The 21,664-nt window shown below is 42.6% G+C and overlaps 1 protein-coding gene and 1 long non-coding RNA gene across 2 annotated transcripts; one reads left to right on the top strand and one right to left on the bottom strand.

Annotated features, from left to right (window-relative positions):
* Positions 1-55: 55 nt before the first annotated feature.
* On the top strand, positions 56-20,708 carry LOC145723819 (uncharacterized). Its single transcript, XR_014149134.1, has 3 exons — positions 56-2,558; positions 10,082-10,342; positions 18,029-20,708. It is a non-coding gene; the product is annotated as an uncharacterized LOC145723819 (long non-coding RNA).
* Positions 9,422-18,068, bottom strand: ILDR1 (immunoglobulin like domain containing receptor 1). Its single transcript, XM_081833087.1, has 3 exons — positions 15,224-18,068; positions 14,182-15,005; positions 9,422-10,248 (listed from the first exon to the last, which is right to left on the bottom strand). Exons 1-3 carry the CDS (start codon positions 15,303-15,305, stop codon positions 10,207-10,209), a joined length of 948 nt encoding a protein of 315 aa, XP_081689213.1. The 5' UTR covers positions 15,306-18,068; the 3' UTR covers positions 9,422-10,206.
* Positions 20,709-21,664: the final 956 nt, after the last annotated feature.

Genomic DNA, 21,664 nt, shown 5'->3' with positions numbered 1-21,664 from the left:
ATCCAGGCGCCCCTCTTTGGTTCTTTTTTCATAGCTTTATTTCTTTGCTAAGACTTTCTAGTTTTTTTTTCATTTGTCTCAAGAGCATAATTGCTAGTTGAAACATTTTTATGATTGCTGCTTTACAGTCCTTGTCAGATAATTCCAACATCTGAGTCATCCCGCTGACATCTGCTAATTGTCTTTTTTCACTCAAGTTGTAATTGGTTGAGGAATGAAAGTTCAACTTCCTGCTCAGTTCCACAGACACTGTAGTGGAGGAGACAGTTTTTCCATTAGTGTTTGGCTGAAGTAGGGTGGGTATTGTCAAAATGTTTCATGTTCTGCTACATTGTTCTTTTTCCAGTTCTTTGGCGAGGGGGGACAGCCATTATGGAGTACATTTTTGGCTGCACCTGTTGGTAGTTTCAGCTAAAGGCTTCTCCACCCCCCTGTATCAGATATATAGAAAATAAAAAGAAACCCAGGGAATTACCAAGTCAAATCAGGAGCAAGAGTCCTGCATGGCCAAAAAAAAAAAAAAAAAAAAAGTTACAAAATTGCACTAATGTTTATTAGCAAAAACCTGGCAGAATATACATGGAACTGAATTATGAGGGTACTACATCAGGGGTGGAGGAAGATAAATTTCAATTAGGCTGGAATTATTATATAGGTGCACTTACCAGAGACTCTGGAATCAATGTGCTATCACATACAGTTGACAAAGTTCTAATTACTTTCTCTTTTTGTTGTTTGTAGACTGAAAATTGGATTCACTTCTGGCTTTGCTGAGTTGAGATACCAGAAATCCTCTGTAGAGGAAGGAATTAAAAGATTTATTAGAGAGTGGGGTGCCTGGATGGCTCAGTTAGTTGGGCATCTGACTCTTAGTTTCAGCTCAGGTTGTGGTCTCAGGGTCATGGGATTGAGCTCTGCACCAGGCTCCTGGGCAGTGGTGGTACTGGAGATTCTCTCCCTCTTCATCGGCCCCCTTCCCCCCTCTCTCTCACATGCTCTGTCTCGATCTGTCTCCCTCTCTCTCTCTGAGATAAATGAATGAATCTTTAAAAGAAAAAAAGATTTAGGGAGATAACAGCATAGAGTGGATCCTTCATGTATTACCTACTCAGCCATCCCAGCCCTGAGGACATGCCTGTCACAAATAACATGGAGAAATGCATTAATGAAGGTAGCACCAACATATTTGAAAAGCACCGTAGTGGCTGTCTTCTGTAGGTCAGAGATGAAGGTGGCAAATACCGATATTGAAATGGGTTCTATGATTTCAGTAAGGTATATGATATCTCAGGGTGGCAGAGACTAGTTAGTAGCACAAAATTATCAGAAACAACTTGGGCTGGTTACTTTAGTAGACAGAAGAGCTGGTGAGGCAATTATAATGGTTTGACTCACAGGGATATTTGGAATTAGATAAATGATCATAGGGTCCCCAGTGCTGAAATAGGAAGGTCATCATGTTTACCTAGGTAAAGAAAACTCGATGGAATAAAGGCCCTTTGGTAAGCATTTATATAGGAAACAAACATTCTAATACTCTGAATTCATTCTGAGAGATCCCTTCACATACCTTTTTCTCCAGACCAACTTGTTATCAATTTTCATATCATTCCTTTCATGTCCCTGACTGTGCTGTCAAATCATTAGCCTCTATCCATGTATTACTATAGAGCTGCTCCTTAGGCCAGCTTTCATTTGGGCCAAATGGGCAATGAGATGTCATGTTTAGGATTCTGCCCACTGAATGGAATTACCTTTCCTTTTTTGCAGGGCCACGAACTTGGTGGGGCTGCTGCATTGCAGAAGTCATCACCAACTGTCATACAAAACCATCTACAAAATAGGATCAGATTTCTTCTGGCCATAGAGAGCACTGCATGTGGCTTAAGCCAAGAATGAGAGCAGGATGGCAGTGCAATGGGAATAGACACACCAGGATTAAGAGCCACCTGCTCATCCAATTTACACTTGCTCAAGCTGAGTCCCAAATATAGCACATGATAAAGGAGTATTGCTTGACATGACTGATTCTATGGCTTGGTAGATAAAACATTCAATTCATGTGGGGCAACTGGTGTTCCATAGTCAAATGAGTATTCAGTCTCTACCACAGCCCAGTAGCAAGCCAAGAACTATATCTCAAAATGAGGATAATTACTATTTAAAACAGGCATGATTTTGCTCCAAAACCCTATGGGCCTCTATGCTGAACCTCCTCTCAGAGCTTCCAGAGTCCATAGCACATTTGATCATGGATATTTTAAAAACCACTGGGCTCACTGGTCATAAAGAGGGTGACCATATAATCTATCATCCAAACTAGGACAGTCTTGAAAGTGAAAGTAGGCACTAGTAATAAATACACTGGGACAATAGGTATAAATTAAAACTATCCTGAGATATAATGTCATTCAGTCATAGCAGCCAAGTGATTAATTTGTTTGCTTTGCATCCTTGACCAGCCAGAGTGCACACTGAAAGGAATTCAGGAAATTTTGACAGAGAGCTCTCAATTCTAAAATATCCTGGATTGGTGGATTAGGTCATTGAATTTCAAGGTAAGATATCTTCAAGTATCCAGGCAGAAAAAAAGTAAATATTTAGTCAGTTCTCAAACATTAGTATGCATGAGAAACATCTCATAGTTTGTTAAAACAGTCCTGGACTCTATACCCAAAGTTCCTAATTCAGTAGCCATAAAATGGGGTCTGATAATTTGCATTTTAACAAATTCCCATGTGATGTTGATGCTGCTGATCCGGCACCATATTTTAAGAGCCACTGATCTACAGAGAAGAGAAAAAATATCCCCACAGACCGTCCTCAGTCTTTTCCACATCAGAATTCAATACCAAAATATAATGGGGCAACTGCTACAATATTCTAAAGAAAAATTAGACCAAGATGTGGTTGAAATTGTAGGGACCTGACAGCTTTCATAAACATGAACAAACAAGTAAAATTGCCTTTATGAGAACCTCTTGCAAAAGCTATGCAATGATGAAGTCCTGATAAGAAAAGATGAATAAAAATAACAGGAATGGAGAAGTTGCATTAAATATAAAACCAATACTAATTATGAGAATTATGATTGTAAAATAAATGTTACAACTGATAAAATATACATTTATATAAACAAACTAACATATCTCATCTATAAGAAATAAAATATGTAAATTTGAGGTTCCTTTTTTTTTTTTAAGATTTTATTTATTTATTTGACAGAGAGAGACACAGTGGCAGAGGGAACACAAGCAGGGGGAATGGGAGAGGGAGAAGCAGGCTTCCTGCCGAGCAGGGAGCCCAATGCGGGGCTTGATCCCAGGACCCTGGGATCATAACCTGAGCTGAAGGCAGACGCTTAACGACTGAGCCACCCAGGCGCCCCTTGAGTTTCTTTTTTTTAAGATTTTATTTATTAGAGAGCTTGAGCGGTGTGTGTGGGGGGTGCTGACTAGTTCATATCTTGATGTAGTTGAACTTAAAATGAACTCTCTCCTCCATGATATTGAGACAGGAACTGCTTTTGATTTTTAAGATGCCTGTATCTTTGTATCCTTTTTGTAGAAGTTGAAAAATAACCTTGAATAAAAATTATATCTTCTTTGGGTTTTTAAAAATAAATATAACTGGGAACTATGTTACTTTGACAAAAAAACTAAATCAAGAGTTGAGCAGAGATTACAGGGAATGTGAGAATGGCTAGCATTTGAAACCTGGGGTTTTAAAACACAATGACTCCAACTACTCAACATTTTCCTTTGTCTTTTTTCATAATACAGGAGGGCTCTTTTCAAAAATAAGATCTCTTCAAGTGAAATATTTGAAGTTTAATGATTCTTCCAGTTTTGCTTCAATTTCCCTTTTTCTGATAGAAAAGAAAAAATTTTTAAATTAAAACTAGCATTCATATGAACACATTTTAAAAGGATTTTTTATCACTCATTATATATCAGAGAACACATTTTGTAATGATGTTTGACCTACTATACTTAAGATTTTTATTAAGGTATAGTACATGTCATAGAATTCACCCATTATAGGCAATACAGTTTCATGATTTTTAGTAAGTTTACAAAGTTGTGCAACCATCACCATAATCCAATTTTAGAACATTTCCGTCACCCCAAAAAGAAACCTCTTGTCCATATGCAGTCAATTCCTGTTCCAACCCCAGTCCTAGGCAACCACTAACTTACTTACTGTCTATATAGATTTGCCTTTTCTGGACATCTCATATAAATGGAATCATATGATTTGTAGTCTTTTGTATCTGGCTTCTTTCACTTAGCATAATATTTTTGAAGTTCAAACATGTAATATGTATCAGTACTCTGTTTTTCTCTATTACTGAATAGAATTCCATTGTATGGCTATACCACATTTTGTTCATCTGTTCACCAGTTGATGGAAATTTCTACTTTTTTTATTATAAATAAGCTCCTATGAACATTCATATATGTTTTTATGTAGATGATTTCCCTTGGGTAATAACAAGAAGTGGAATTTCTGTGTTGTATGGTAAATTTATGTCTAATATACGTTTTTTAATCGCCAAAAGGCTTTCAAAGCAGCCACATCCTTTCACATTTCCATCAGCAACTATAAAAATTTCCATTTCTCCACATCTATGCTACCACTTACTATTGCCTGCCTCTTTTATTATCGTCATTCTAGTGGGTTTGAAGTGGTGTCTCATTGTGGTTTTAATTTGTATTTTCCTTTTTTTTTTTAAGATTTTATTTATTTATTTGAGAGAGAGAGAGACAGCGAGAGAGGGAACACAAGCAGGGGGAGTGGGAGAGGGAGAAGCAGGCTTCCCCGTGGAGCAGGGAGCCCGATGCGGGGCTCGATCCCAGGACCCTGGGACCATGACCTGAACCGGAGGCAGACACCAAACGACTGAGCCACCAGGCGCCCCTTAATTTGTATTTTCCTAATGACAATAATATTATATAGAACATCTTTTCATGTGTTCATTAGCCATCTTTATGTTTTCCTTTGTGAAATCTCTATTCAAATCTTGTCTATTTTTAAAAAATGTTGTTTTTCTTATTGAGTTGTATGATTTCTTTATAGATTATGGTTAGAAGTATTTTTATCAAGGATTTGTGAGTATATTCTCTAAGTTTGTGGTTTGTATTTCCATTTCCTTAATGGTGTCTTTTGAAGTCAAAATTAAATTTTGATGAAGTCTAATTTATAATTTTTTTAAGGATTATGCTATTGGTGTCAGATCTAAGAACTCTTTACTTAATCCAAGGACACAAAGGTTTTCTTCTTTTTCTCTAAATGTTTTACAGTTTTAACTCTTACATTTAGACTATTATCCATTTTGAATTATTTGCTTATGTATGAAGGGTCTAAGTCCATCTTTTTACATGTAGCTATCCAAATGACCTAGCACCATTTGTAGAAAAGACAATCCTTCCCTCACTGTGGCCTAAACAGCTTTGTAAAAAGTAAAAAATCAATTTACCATAAATGTAAAGATTTATTTCTGGACTCTCAGCTCTGTTCCACTGATCAATATGTCTATATTATGTCAGTACCACACTCTCTTAACTATAGCTTTATAGTACATTTTAAAATTGGAAGGTATAAGCCCTCCAATTTTGTCTTCCAAGATTGTTTTTACTATGCTGGGAACCAGGATTACGTTTCTGGACCAACTCCCACTTGTACATGGTGTATAATTATTTTTATGTATTAAAATATTTGGTAATATTCTGTTAAGGATTTTTGCATCTAAGTTAGGGAGGGGTGTTTGTTCATAGTTTTCTTTTTTTGTAATGACTTTTGCAATGGCTTTGCACTGTCCTCCTTAAATGAATGGGGAGTATTTCCTCCTCTTCTGGAAGGGATTGTGTAAAGTTAGTGTTAATTATACCTCTAAAGTTGTGCTACAATTCTCCAGTGAGACTATCTGGGTCTGGAGATTTCATTTCAGAGAGCTTTTAATTAAAAATCCAATTTCCTGAGGTGGCAGCGCTTGTGGTGACTGAGCGGAGCCCAGGGACAGGATGTTGGTGTTGGTATTAGGAGACCCGCATATCCCATATTAGTTTGCCAGCTAAAAAAACTCCTGATGCTAGGAAAGATTCAGCACATTCTTTGTACTGGAAACCTTTGCACCAAAGACAGTTATGACTATCTCAAGACTCTGGCCTGTGATATTCATATTGTAAGAGGAGACTTTGACGAGAATCTGAGTTATCTAGAACAAAAAGTTGTAACTGTTGGGCAGTTCAAAATCGGTTTGATCCATGGGCATCAAGTTATTCCATCTTGATTTATTTATAACACTTTTTTTTTAGAAACTTTATTTTTTATTGTTATGTTTAGTTAGGCAACATATAGTACATCATTAGTTTTTGATGTAGTGTTCAACAATTCATTAGTTGCATATAAAACCCAGTGCTCATCACAACACATGCCCTCCTTAATACCCGTCACCCAGTTACCCCATTCCCCCACCCCCTTCCCTTCTGTAACCCTCAGTTTGTTTCCTGGAGTCCAGAGTCTCTCATGGTTTGTCTCCCTCTCTAACTTCTTCCCATTCAGTTTTCCCTCCTTTCCCCTATGGTCCTCCACGCTATTCCTTATATTCCACATATGATTGAAACCATATGATAATTGTCTTTCTCTGCTTATTTCACTTAGCATAATCTCCTCCAGTTCCATCCATGTTGATGCAAATGGTAGGTATTCATCCTTTCTGATGGCTAATACTTTTGAGTTTGTCTCTCTGTATAATTTTTTTTTTTTTCTTTTTTCTCTCTGTATAATTTTTGTAGTGGTTGCTGTGGGAGCTACTTATAACGATGTACTGGTATTTACATTTATCACTTTAGATGAAGTATAGAAACTTCACTTCCATTTAGGTCTCTTTACCTTTCCCACCTTTAAATATCATTGTTTTAGTATTAGTATTATAATTTTTGTTTCAATAGTCAATATGATTTATAAAACTCATAAGGAAATGAACTGTCTATTGTATGGACTCATATTTCCGTTCTTTCTATTGTTTCTTCTTGAGTCCTAATGCTGTAAGTTTCCTTTTGTCATTTCCTTTGTTTGAAGAACTTCAGTCTTTTCAGGATAGGTCTGCTAGTCACAGAATCTCAACTTTCACTCATCTATGAATGTTTTTATTTTCCCTTCATTCCTAAAAAATAGCTTTTCCAGATAATTATGGTTAAGAGTTATTTTCTTTCAGCACTTAAAAAACATTTTGTCATTTCCTTCTTCATGGTTTTACATAAGAAATCCACTTAAATTAGTGTTTCCTTGCAGAGAATGCCTTGTTATCTCTGACTGCTTTCAGGAGTTTTTGTCCTTTTTTAAAAGTTTAATTATGATGTATCTTGGCATGGATCCTTTAGGTTTATCCTGTTTGGGTTCATTCAACTTTTAGGTTCATTCAATCTCTAGGTTTGTGTCTTTCATCAAATACAGGCGGTTCCCAGCCATTTCTTCAAATACTCATTCATACCCACTTTTCTCCTCTACTTTCTGGGACTCCAATAATATTAGATATTTTGTTATAGTCTCACAGGTCCCTGAGACTCTGTTCATTTTTTCCAGTTTATTTTCTATTGTTCAAGTTGAGTGAATTCTATTGTTCTGTCCTCATGTTCACTGATTCTATCCTCTCATTTCCACTCTACTGTTGAGCCCATCTAGTGAGTTTTTAATTTCTGTTGTATTTTTCAGTTTTATAATTTCCTTTCCTTTTTTGCATAACTTCTATTTTTTGAGATTTTCTATTTTTTAAGAGAATTTGTAATTGTTGTAGTATTTTTATAATGTCTGTCTTCAAATTCTTATCAGACAATTCCAACATCTGATTCATATCAGGTTGGCATCAGGTGATTTCATTTTTCATTCAAGTTGTGATTTTCTTGGTTCTTGGTTTGTATCCTGGTCATTTTGTCTATTATGTTAGGATACTTTGGGTCCTATTTTAATATTTTATTTTACAGGAAGTTACTCTATTAGGTTCAACATACAAGTTTTAGCCTACTTTTGCAGGCCATGATTCCAATGGTAGTTTAATTTTCAGAACGTTTGTGATGTTATGCTGGTCTGCTTGGTGTATTTGGTGCTGGTGGGGCTCACTCCGGTCTCTGTCGGTGCTGCCTGAGGGGTTAGAAGGGATTTCCTCTGACTGGGTTGCCAGATATCACTTGGTGAGGGAGGGGTGTGTAGAAATCTTTCTCTTGGTGTTCCCCTGCTACCCTAGTTAATCTGGGCCAGGGAGGAGAGCATCAGTTTCATGGAGACAAAATGGCTTCCAGGCCCAGGCTGCTAGCTGTGACAGGTCCTTTTTCCTGGTTCCATAGTCAGACCTACTATCTCTGGGCTGGGGAGGAGAGTCTCTCGCCCTTGGGAACAAAGAGCTTTCTCAGCTGGGTTACTTGCTTTACCTGAGTCTCTCTTACTGGTTCTTCTTACTCACCACAGTATCTCTCCATGGAAGAGTCTCTGGCCCAGCAGGGAAGGAACGTACTTCCCCTGGTCACTTATTTTTGGCAGGGCTCCTAGACGGTCCCCATTGCCTGAGGTGGTCAGAGGGACTCCCACTAAATCCAGGGGGAAGAATGAGCTATTACCTTCTCTTGCTAGGTGGGAAGTTGGAAAATGTCAGCTCTGGGTGGCTTTTTTTTGGTTGGGGGATTCAAGACACCCTGCCTCTGTGTTATTCCTCATGCCCTGAGGCCCCAAACCACCTTGCCTTCTTCTTAGCATTCTTTAAAGTTCTCCTTTGCCTGTTTCTTGTGCCATTTCCAGGGTTTATAAAGTTATGCTTAGTGGGAAGGAGCAAGGAAAAGGTCTATGCCATCTTGTCCAGACCAGAAGACCCTCACTACTCAATTTTATGTCTTCTTTATCTGTTAAAATGTTTTATTTTTGTTTCTGTTTTGCTATTTTAGACCCAGTTACATTACAGACATCAAAAATCTGAAAGAAATCTTTGCCTGATGCACACATTTAACCTATTTTCTCCAGATGTAGTTAATGAGGCTGGGGGAAGAAAATGAATGTGTCAACACAACAGGATCTAAATTGAGCTTAAGGCCATATACATAAAGATACTGTTGAGGAACACACACAAACCCCTCCTTTCAGACCATCTCCTAACAATCTGCTCAAGAACCATCTCTACATCAAGCAGAAATGGATTCATGAAACCATCAAAGGGACTGGGGAAAATGGCAGGGAGTGGTAGAGCTTACTGTAGAAAGGGCATAGCCCTCTCCTCCTGGTGTTCTCTGAGTGGCCAAACCTACCTGGATGCTTCTGCTTGGGAAATCTCAACTCTACAAGGCTGAGTGGTGCCAGGAAAAAGGTGACTCCAAACTATCCAAGTTAGCCTGGCTCTTCTCTGAGCTTTAGTAGGGAAGAAAACTCAGTTCAGTCAAGTGCACCAAAGTAAATATTTATTTGGGACAGAATCCTTAAGCCAGTACATTTCCTTTCTAATTTATTTACATACTGTGTTGTTCTCAAGAAGCATTTAAAGTGATTTTAATGGATACATAATATATAAGGATATATAAATTAGATGTAGGCAAAAAAAAAAAAAAAGAGCAAGAAGAAAACAAGGGACAGGCATAAGTTTGGTGCAAAACTGCTTCTTAGTGATTTTCTACACTTGCATAAATAACCTATGAGAGAGTACATTGCTGGACTATTCCCTGTGCCGTCTCTGACTTGACCCTCAGGAGCACTCAGGACTGGGAATGGGTGCAGCAAGGTGGACTCCTAAAATGGAGATATGCTATAGAGATAGAGACAAGTTCCCATGGAAGTTTCCACATTCAATAAATTTCCTGCACCTGAAACATGTTTGATTTCTTCTTAAAGATTCCTGAGTTCTCACTTTGAGAATGGCCATAGTTCTGAGCTCTGTCACCTAGTTGAAGACTCAGGCTACTAAGTTCCTGAGAGGTCACATACCAGTTAGGGTCCATTACAAGTCAGATACTCCAAATGTATAGAGTGTGAGCCAAGGCTAACACGACAGTCATTAAGTCCTCCAACTCTTGTTTTTAATATTTTTCTATTTTGTTCTCAGAATCTAAGCCAAAACTGTAAGATAGGGACTTGCAGTGTCCCTCCCAAGTCAGCTGGAAATCTGGGAGATGCTGATGATGCAAGGGAGCTGAGAAGTAGCCAAAGAAGTAGTGCTGTACCCGGTGGCTAAATGACCACACTCCTTCCACTATGGGAGCTGCCTCTCTCCTGGGGGATAGAACACAAAAGAATCCGGTCAGCTGGGATCTATTGTCTATGCATACAACATACAAGGTGCACTTGATTTGGATGCAAATCCTAGGTGAGTGGTGGATGCTGGGGCAGCATAACTGAATCTAAAAAATACTTCTTGACTCCTCATGAAGCCAGTCCCTTCCCCAGGCTTAGGCTTCTCTTCTTTCATATAGAGCCTCCCTCAAATACCTTTAATGTTTGAAAATTTCTTACAGTCTCATTCACTTTGCCACCTGCTGATTTTAACACCTTCGAGTCTCCCTTAGACTGAAAAAAAGTACCCTGTCCATTCATCAGCCCATCTCCCTACCATTTGTTCATGAAGACATGGCCCAGTTCTTCTTTTCCTATTCATAGTCTCCTGAACCATTCCTTCTCAGCCCTTTTCTAAAAAGTTGAGCTTCATACCTTAGTACTTCTCTAAGTTATTTTTCAAAGATCATTATCTCTTTCTGACCAAACTCAGTGCCTTTTCTTCAGAAGTTAGTACACTTGATCTTTTGGCTTTTTCAACTTGTTCTGTCAGGACAAGGACTGTCTAGATTTCTCATATTTCTCTAACTATGTATTGTAGGGGATCATTTCTATCTAAGTTTTGAATATCTATAGCTGTAGTCCATGAATGTGACCTTTCTTATCCTATTTGAAATGCCAAAACAAGGTATTTGTCCCAAACATACTGTTAAATGCATTGTATATGTATATACATTCATGTTACTATAAAAAAAATGTGTTTATCAGGAAAGTGAGTTTTAGGGGGCATGGCTTCTAATCAAATTGCTATGGGATGAATATTCTCTGATACAAAAGAAGGGAATGAAAGGGGACAAAAGGAACTTATGCAGGGCTTGCTGAAGAAAAACCTAGATATGATCAAGGAATAGGCATTGTATTAAAAGTAGAAGATTAAGTATACTGAGCAAAAAAAAAAATTTTTTGTATTAAATCAAGTCAGGAAAAATGAAAAAAAAATCTTGGATTCTCTACCAAAAGTTTGAGTTTAACTTGGAGAAGAAGGAATGCAGTAGTTTTCTCTTGTATTAGAACAGGTGGGTATAGGCCAAGTTTGCAACAAACCAGAAATGTCTTGCGAAGCCCTTTCTCGTAGGGCAAGATTGGAAAGAAAGATAATCCATTTGAAGGAGGTCAGGAACACAGGGGCAACCCAGTCTGAAACTACAGGAGTTTAAAACTTGACATTACAGTTTCTTTTATTTCTGAGGTTGTAGCCTTTGATGGAGTGAAAAAAACACCAGACCTAAGGTCAGATCTCTGCTGGAATCCTGATTCTGTAGTCAAATGGGAGATTCCTCAACATAAGCCCCATTTTCTCGTGGGCACTCTGCAGAGAACAGTTCCTACCTATTTTGGATGGAAGCCCTTGTTCCTCGGTAACTATTTGTTAAACATTATTCTTCAGAGACAAGGTTCCATGTAAGCCAAAAGGTTTTTTGATAAATGTATACTGCTCTGAATATTTAATAAAGTATTTTTAATAAGTATTTCATAAAAAGTTATGGCAAAGCTGTAGCTGCTGAAAGCTTGATTTAAGAAAATAGTGATAACATTTATTAACTCCAGGAGCAAACAGAAACCTTGTTATACATCATCAAAGATTGCCATCTAGTGGCCCAATTGTATTATAAGTTCTGAAGTTAACTTCAAGTTCTGAAAACTTCAGAGGTTAGAAAATTGTGTGGGAAGCATCCAGTCCCACCGAGGAGAGCAGCAAAAAGTAAGATTTTGGCCCTGGAGACTTTTGCTTCACTGAAGGCATTCAAAATTCAAACTATAAACAAAACACTGTGCCCTTCAAACCAATCTAAAGCCAGCCATGGCTCTGGGTCTGTAGTCACTCAGAATATGAGTAGATAGTTGAATGTAATAAAGTGATAACTCTTTGGGAGATAAGCTTAGAGAAATCCATATCAATGAAGGCTTTCAAAATTATCTTGAGTGAAATCTTTGCGTCTCATGAGCAACTTTACAATAGAAAATTTGGTTTGCTTGTGGTAGAATTAGTGGTGTGTACATCTTAATGATAAAGGAAGCTGTGATACTTTCAGAAAATGAGGAAGAAATAAAGTTACCAGGAAGAAATAGCAGGAAAACATCATTGCCCCAAATGATTCTTGTTTCTTTCAAATGAGGCAGCATGAAGTTACTGAAAGGGTAAAGGCTTGAGAGTCAGAGGGCTATCCATGCTGAAATTCTGGCTTCACTGCCTATTGGCTTTGTGACTTCGAGATACCCAATCTCACTGAGCCTCACCTGTTGTTCCAAAGATTAAATAAGTAAGGTATGGAAAAGGCTTACCCCAATGTCTGGAACATAACTGGTGTTCCTTTTACCCTCTTCTCACTTACAAGAAACCACATAATTTCACTTAAAGAGAAGAAAATGAAGAAAAACCTCAAAGAAAATAGGGTTTGGATTTGGGGCCAAAAACTGCCCTTCAAATAACATTCTTTTCTGTTAAAATGAAGGTAAGAGACAGTTTAGTCCCTCTCTGACTAAAGTAGCAGCAGTTGTCCTGGCTTTAACTGGTTCCAGGTGTTCTTTCAGGATGTAATTTTCCTACTGGTAACACAGAAGAAAGAGTTGTATCCACTATAAAATGAAGATAACAGCACAAACCTCAAAGGTGTTGTGAGAGTTAAATGGGATATGGCATCAATGTCCATAGTTAGGTACCAGTTAGTAAGATACTACTAAGTTTCGTTGTTACTGGTTTTTGCCTCTCTCCTGGGACATTTATTGAGGATTGCCATTATTTAGAACTGCCTGCAGGCCTTTGCTACCTTCCTCATGAATTACTCTCTCACCAAGGCTCTTTTCTAGAAAGGCTAGCACTATAGTTCCCATAAGGTGCCTGTTTCTTTGCATACTCCATGCCTGTGATTGGTTTTTAAACCAATCACAGCAGAACTTGCATTTCCAAATATCCTTGGAAGTATATGGGAGACTAAAATTCTTCCTACAATATTCTCTACTCTGGGAACTTCCCTCAGAGCCTACTACATATCCCTTTACCTCAAAGGAAGCAAAACAGAAAAGGACTTTGGTCAAATAGAGAAATAGATTTTCATTTAAGTTGGCTCTGAAGGGAGTTCATGAATATTTTTGACTGATGGCAGCATAACTTTGCAAAGTGACATAAGGGAATACCATCGTTTCAGTATATCAATTATAAAATGGTTTTTTAAGTCACATCTTTAAAAAAAAATTTAAGGCCTAAAAGGCCTATCATCCCTCTTTGTGCCCCTTTTAGGCTAGTAAGCTATGACTGGCACCCATTAGCGCCCTGCCTGTTCCAGAACGCTAAAGTTTTGACTTGGGATATGAGGTTTTTTTGTTTTGTTTTGTTTTGTTTTAATCAGTTTAAGGATTCTTTCCGGGGGTCTCCCAGGACCTCATCCTCGAATACAAGGCCTTGCACACTGACTTGCAGCCCCCAAAAGTGGCACAAAAGTCCTCTGTCAGGCTGTACAGTCTAATTTAGGGTATGGAAATAGGGTTGCTAAGTAAAGGCAGGCAGCTATGACAGGAAGTAAAGCCTTAGCCACGAAACCTGCATTTAAGTCTTAGCTCCGCTACACACAGGCGCTGAATTATTCTGAGCCTCGCTCCTTCATCTGTGAAATGGGGGAACCCTGCCTCACGAGACTGTGAGGGGTGTTGGTCTGGGGATGAGAAGGCCCTTTTTTAAGCGTCAAGCATCAAGCCCTCCTCCGCCCTCTGCACGCACTGGGCCCCTTCTAGCTCTGACAAGAGGTCTCACCACGCCCACCAGGCAAGCTCAAGGAGGAGATACCCTCATCGGTGGCCTGTGGGGTGGCCTGTGTCAGCTGGGGCCGAGCCCCGCTCTGCCCACACCCGACCCTCAGCAGGATGCCCCAGGCTCACCGAGCGCCTCTCCACACTCCCTTTCTTCCTGCCATTCTTGCCTGGCATGACATCCAGGGACCGGTAGCTGGGTGGCTTCTCCTCAGGCCAGTTTGAGGAGTATGAGCTGCGGCGGCGGTGGGTTCCCCAGCTCCGGGGCCGCCTCTCCTTCTCATCCTCCTCAGAGCTCCAGGAACTGAGGCCAGAAGGCAAGGGAGGGGAATAGCTGCGGTGCCTGCGCCGCGGGTGCCTCTGGGCATTGTCCCGGGGGCTGGGCCTGCGGGGTCGGTCTGGATAGCGGCTCCGGAGAGGTGCGTGGTCGGGCCGCCAGCGGGCCTCGCTTGATGAGGGGCCGTCACTGAGGCTGTCCCTGTCTGACCAGGGCGCGGGTGACCCGTGCAGCCGGGAGCGGTGGTGCCTTCCCCTCTGAAGCCGGTTCAGCTCCCGTCCCTCCAATGCCCAGCGCTTAGGCTCCCGGTCCTGAAGCTCCTGGTGGAAATCAGAGTAGTGGGCCTGCCTTCTCCCCTCCCTCGGATCCCAGGGTCCAGGGGGAATTGCGGTGAGCCACTCCTGGCGGGAGGAGTTGCCGGTCCTCTGTGAGGACGGCAGGTCTCTGATCAGTGGGGGCAGGTGGATGATTCTGCGCTCCACAACCTCAGAGCCCAGGGAGGACAGCATGCTGCAGGCTTGGCCAGATATGGCTTTAAGGTCAGGGGGCAGAGGCTGGGCTGGATTGAGGTTCTGCAGCTCTTTCTCCAAATACTCTAAGACACCATTGGCGATGGGAGGGTGAGCGGCGGTCTGGGTCATTGGCATCTGTGGGAGGCTGGATCGCAGGGACAAATCTGAAAAGAAACAAGGATCAGAACATGCAGAACTGCTGGCCCAAAACATGCTCCTCAGAACCAGGGCACCAAAATGCCACATTAATCAGCTTGCATCCATCCCGTCCCCATCCTCAATCACAGATACCCACTATATTGGCCATGAAGGCCCCGATATAGCCCTTGCGCCTACCCCTGCCCTCTGCCCTCTCCCACCCCAAATTTCTGGCAAGGTTTACCTCGCTGCAGCAGCGGGTTCATTGGATAAGATGAAACCTGGGAGCTCCTGTCCGCCCCCCAGTATAGGGGTTTTTCCATCATCTGAGGGCCTAAGGCCCGAGCCTGCTTCAGGTAGCGGTGGCGGGCCAGGGCTGCAGGGGAAAAAGGAGAAATGCAGACCCTCAGCCAGGACAAGCCCCACACCCTCCACTTCACTTCTCTCTGCCCAGTGGCCTTGCTAAGAGGCCAGTTTCTAACCTATCTTGCATAGGAGTCAGAGTTAAAGGAGCAGTAACCCATCAGTCATCTGGCAAGGGGCTGGGAATGTACGCCAGGAAAGTATACCTATAATACCTGACTTCCCAGTCTTGAAAACATTGCATCATCCTGCCATTCCCAGGTTCACCTAAGATGTAGGTAGATACATGGATATTAGTAGGCCATGAAATCTCAGGTCCCAGGCCAACAAGGCCTTCAGCCACAGGCCAAATATAGAAGATGCAGACGCAAAAGACTTCAAGGGGGCTGCCAGGGAAGCTCAGGGCTCCCTGCTCAGAGTAGAAAAAGGAAAACAAACAAAAAAGGATGTAGATGCTGAGGTCAATGGGCAGAACTACTGGTAAAGGGAAGGAGACGGAAGAACCTTCTAGCTGGTACACCAGCCCTTGCGGGGAGGAACTAGTGAGAGGGAGGCAAGAAATGCAAAAAGCTGAAGTAGATCCCAGTGGATCCTTTCAACTCTTCTCCTTATCTCAATAAGTGTTGGGATTTTCCCTAAGTAGGGGGAATCTCTAAGGGGTGCAGTGAAGGCAGAGAGGGAGAAAGGAAATACCATCTCCTTTCAGGACAAAGAAAATCATGTAAAAAGGCAGCACAAGGAACCCGTAGACATGTCACTCCAGTACCCCAGGTGCAGCTAGTGTGAAGCACACAATCCCCTCCCCTCCACCCCTGTGAGCGCAAATTAAAAACAAAAGCATTTCGTTGGTTTTGTTCGTGAATTTCTGTTTTGAGGTAACTGTCTCCCAAGGTTTCTGTCTATCCATGCATGCAGGAAATGTATTTGCATGTTTCAGGGCAGGAAGTGCCTGCCTCAGCCCCCCGCTGACACTTTCACCTCCTCCTGCCTTCCTCAAGCCCTGTGGCCACCTCTATAGCAGCAGGGCTCTGCCTCTCTGAGGCTTCTTCAGGCGCAGTAAGAGGGGCAGAAGACAGGCATTCTGGCCCCTGCTGCAAAGGGTCGGGGATTTGCTGAGGCCAACAGCTGAGTGGCCATCTGGACCCGGTGGCTCTGGTGTGAAACACACTTCAGCACAAGAAGTGGTTGCCCCTGAGCCCTCAGAAATGTCTGGAGCTGCAGCCCTGACAGGGCATCACGGCCTAGCCTGGAGGAAAGCAGATGCAAACTTAGAGCAGCTCACCCAGCAGCCACACCTTCAGGTGGCCAGCACTCCAGACCCTCCACGTGCTCAGCACCTTCCTCGCCCTCTTGCTAACCGATGCCTCCCCCAGCTCCCTTCATGTGCCACCATCCGCACACATAATGCCCTGCTTACTACGCATGTGTCAGTCACTTTACCTAAGCTACCTAATCCTAAGAGCAATCTCTTGATGTGGGAATTAGATGAAGAAGCTAGGTGCACAGAGGTTGGCTTCCCAGTTCAAGGTCCCATAGCTGGTGATGGACAGAGATGCCTCTCTGATGCCCAAGCCTGTGCTCTTCCTGCCAAATCACTGAGTCCCCAGACTCTCCTTTATTTCTGTGATGAAGCAAAGTAAAACAAAACGAAACAAAACACACCTTCCACAGTGGTAACTCCTTGCTTTATTTCTTTCCAACTTGGCTCCATACTTCAAAACCCACTCCAGACTAGTCTCTGCCTCTAAGGCCTGGGGCATCTGATTCCACTGGGAACAACCCTACCTGCTCCCCACCCCTGTAACTGAATCCTGGCCACTTCCTTCCCCTACTCCCCCAATTCCATAGTAGACAAAGGGAAAGTTGGGCTTACTCCTTGTCCCCCAAATGACTTTTATTTTAACGAACGAGACCCTCTGCACAGATAACTCCCTAGAGACCCTTCCAGAGCTTCCATTAGCTTTCCTGTCAAATTTTCCATACTCCAGAGATTAACCCACCTGCTCTCTTCTTAGTTGCCACACCCTTTTCCCCAGGGCCCCGCCTTTCCCTGATGTAATGGAACTGTTGTGATGGGCGTGGAAAACATAGCCTCTGAGCTTCTCCCTGGCCCTCTCGTCCCATGGGGATGTCAGGGTTTTCTGCTGTTCACCTAGTGGGGAATCAGGCAATAAAAGAAGAGACATGGAGAAAGTAGCTAAGCCTCAAAAGACTCCTAATAAGCTATCTCTGAACCTCAGTGGAGTGAAGTCTGCCTTGATCATGTTAAGGAGCTCATTAACAATACAGATTCCTGGATCCCACTCCCAGATACTGTCCTTCGGTCTAGTGCAAAGCAAGCGCAAACCGTGTTTTTAACAAGCTCCTTAATACTAGTGCAGGACACCCAACTGGAGTTGACTATTGAGGATTCTCAACAACCTTTTGAGAACTATAGTTCTCAGAGTTAAGTTTCCTTAAATACGAGCTTTGAGGGTCAGATGGACTTCAGCATGAATGAGCGTATTTCCAGAGCCTCTGGGCCCAGGCTCCTCCTCTGTGAGCTAAGGACAGAAATACCTATTCCATAAAGTTGTGAGGTTAAATGAAGCAATAGTACATGTGACATGTCTAATAGATGACAATCAAGAGACTGTCATAATAAATTATTATAATTAAGTCCCTTCTTTTGCCTTAAATCCCATAGGAAACAAAAGTACACATTTGGAGACTAGACCACCAAAGGCCTATTTATCTTCATTTCTGAGGAAAACCCAGGGCATATTCTTTAAGACGTCTCTCCCGTGACAGAAATGGCACAGCCCCTCCCCCTCCTGCAGAGCCCTGTGCCTCTCCTTCCCTGCAGCCAGCATCACCCGTGGTGCCTGAAGCTTGCCTGTAACTGCTTCCCGTCCCTCACCAGCCCCTCTCCACTCTTACAGAACTCATCCTTTACCCTCTGGCGACCCATCGTCACACAGTCCTTTCACCTTTTCCCATACTACCAGTCCCCTCTAACTTGACTGGCTAGTCATTTCAGCGACATCCTTTGGAGCTTCCTAGAATCCCATGCACTTGAACTCTTACCATCTTGGCTTTCGCTTCTGGCCCCATGCTGCTAGTGCTGACTGCACAGCCGGGCAACTGACCTCACTCAAATAGCGCTCCCCAACATGGCTTCCCTTGACTGATCTATCAAGCCCACTTCCCTCCTCTAGAGCAGTTTAAACATTGCCAGCTTCTCATGTCTTCCCCTCCCCGTGAACTCTCGGCTGATGACATCATCTTGGTTGAGGAAGAGGAACCAGCCCCAGGCATGGAATCGAGAGACCTATGTCTAGTCCAGGATCTGCCACCAACAAGCTGTGTGTGACTGTGCTGAAGTCTTTCTAGGCCTTACTTCCCTCAGCTGTGAGGGGGATAGGGAGGTGAGTGGCATAGATCAGAGACTCCCAGTGTGGCCTGTGGCCTACTACAGGGTATGCTTAGAGGTTCTGCGGGGAGGATGGCCAGTAACCGATCTAGTGTTCAGTTTCAAGAACTTTCATCTTTAAGTTCAACGGTGGGTCGTTTACCAGTACTAAGTGAATTATCAAGGGTTACTAAAATTTGCTGTCATTCTCATTTTTCTCCTCCCTGGTTCTATTAACTCACTGGAAAGTGGGACCAAGTTAGGGAGGTGGGCTGTGGTCAGAGAAGGTCAAGAAGCACTGACATCATTCTCAAGCTCCCTTCTGCCTCTAGAATTTTGATTTGCTGAAATCAAGACAGGTATGAGGTCCCTCAGCTTCCTGCCTTATACTTGGACCATCCCCCACATTTTAATGACTTTCTCTCTCTCTCCAGAGGTCAAGCTGCCCTTCCTTTCCTTTCTAAAGGTAGTCCTTCTTCCGTACACCTGATGTCACTCCTGTTGCATCTGCTCAGTGATCGTCTCACTTCATAAGGCTTCACTTTACTCATTTCCTACTGGCCTTGGTTCTTTGCCTACAAATACACTTGGGGTTATCTTATTCTAACCAACAATCACACACACCCCTTTCCTCATCCAAGAGCTCTCCGTAACAACTTCTGCCCCCTCCATGTACTCTCCTCTTGTCATCAAAATTCTCAGGACAGTCAGCCATAGTGACTCACTCTGAAAGTGACCTCATTTGCTCAAGTCCAGGGATCTTTACTTGTGGCCTGCATTTCTTTATGTTACCAGTTCTTCTAAATGAACTCTAACCACTTAGGATAAACTACTCTCCCCAAGAATCTGTTTATCAGCTTACAGAAACAGTGGATACATTTATCATTTGTGTTGGTCTCATCCCCAGTCCTGCCTGTTTTTCATGCCCCACGGACCTAGGGATTCTAAGAAGGTATCTTGGGAGTGGTTTTTCTCATCTCTTCTTGCATATTACTACTCCAGTGACAGTGATTTCCCCACGGCATCTCTCCCAGAGGCTCTTGAAAGGTAAGGAGTTCCATAGCCCAGTATGGAGTTCTCTGCTCTTTTTCCTCTCTTTAAGGAGGTCATTGTATCTCTGCCAAGCCCACCGTGATCTCCACATAGAGGCTGTGGCAGCCTCTACTGTGTGAAATTCAGGCACTCGTAAGTCAAGAACCTGGATTCAACACCATACTGTCAATGCCACTTACTAGCTGTGACCACTCTGACCTTCAGTCCTCTCATCTATTAAGTAGTGATGATACAGCCTTCTAGGGTTGTGAGGATTCATATAGGGAAATATATGCAAAGGGCCTACGCATGGCAGACTTCCAATAAAAGTTAGTTCTCTTTTCCTGTAAGACAACAACCCCAGAACACAGGCCTGAAACCAGACGCAGGCCATTGACCTTCTTGACATTGTAGATTAAGTTTTGTTTCTATCTTAAGAGGTAATTCCTTATCTTTTTTTTTTTTTAAATTTCTGTTCAAATGATCCAACTGATAAGAATGATAAGAGTGATTATCTCTGAGTGCTCAGATTAGTCTTTACGTTTTCCTGAATTTCTCAAATTTTCTACAATGTAATACGTTACTTATATCATCAGGGAAAAATGTTATTTTAAGAACACAAAACTCCTGGGGTGCCTGGGTGGCTCAGTCATTAAGCGTCTGCCTTCGGCTCAGGTCATGATCCCAGGGTCGTGGGATCCAGCCCTGCATCGGGCTCCCTGCTCGGCAGGAAGTTTGCTTCTCCCTCTCCCACTCCCCCTGCTTGTGTTCCCTCTCTTGCTATCTCTCTCTCTGTCAAATAAATAAATAAAATCTTTAAAAAAAAAAAAAAGAACACAAAACTCCTTCCATTTAAAGCTGTTGATCCCACTCCGTCTATTTATTAAGAAAAGATTTTTATAGAATAATTTTCTACAAAAAAGATTGGCATTCCACAGCCAAATATTTTAGGACATGTCATAATTCTATTTTAAAAGGTCAAATTTCAGCCAAAAGAAAGATCACATTGAAAGCAAGGTCTTCTGCTCTCTCTCTCCTTCATGTAAACCTCCTTCATCTAAAAAGAGGTTCTCAAAGTGTGGCCCACAGATCAGCAGCATCACATCACTTGAGAGCTTTTTGGGCATACAAATTCTCAGGCCTACCCAAAACCAATTAAATCAGAAACTCTGGAGGTGGAGCCAGCAACTGAGTTTTAACAAGCCCTAGTGATTCTTAAGTTTAAGAACCACTGCTTTAACAACTCTCTTCTCTTATCTGTTCTTTTCAAGTCATCCCGAAGGGGTGGCCTCCTCTCTCACTGCTACATTCAAACCACCCACTCCAGCCACTCCATGTCCGAGCAAGGTGAGTGCTGAGCAAATACGGAAGCACAGGCTTATCAGGGCCACTGAGGAAATGCCATCAGTAGGCAGAACCACTGGAAGGAGGCCTTAAGCAGGCTAGGATGTAGACAGGCAGAAGTCTTCCCCCTTGGGTCTACAACTTCCTGGAGCATCATTTTCTGGGCGAGCCTGTGATGGGAGAAGGGCACGGAGGAGACGCTGGAAGGACCCAAGGTGTTAGCCTGGTGTGTGAAGCTGGTCTACTTGGGACAGCAGTCTGCAGCATCACCCCCTCCCAGTGCTCGTCCGAGCCTGCGGCAGCACCCCTCCCAGTGCTCGCCCGAGTTTGCGGCAGCACCCCTCCCAGTGCTCCCCCGAGTCTGCGGCAGCACCCCTCCCACTGCTCGTCGTAGTCTGCGACATCACCCCCTCCCAGTGTTCGTCCGAGTCTGCGGCATCACCCCTCCCAATGCTTGCCCGAGTCTGCGGCAGCACCCCCTCCCAGTGTTCGTCCGAGTCTGCGACATCACCCCTCCCAGTGTTCGTCCGAGTCTGCGGCATCACCCCTCCCACT

Source organism: Leptonychotes weddellii, chromosome 1, assembly GCF_054177405.1.
Source record: "Leptonychotes weddellii isolate Sample4059 chromosome 1, ASM5417740v2, whole genome shotgun sequence".
Taxonomy (NCBI): domain Eukaryota; kingdom Metazoa; phylum Chordata; class Mammalia; order Carnivora; family Phocidae; genus Leptonychotes; species Leptonychotes weddellii.
The sequence above is the reverse complement of the archived record's forward strand: the minus strand, read 5'-3'. Positions and strand labels throughout refer to the sequence as shown.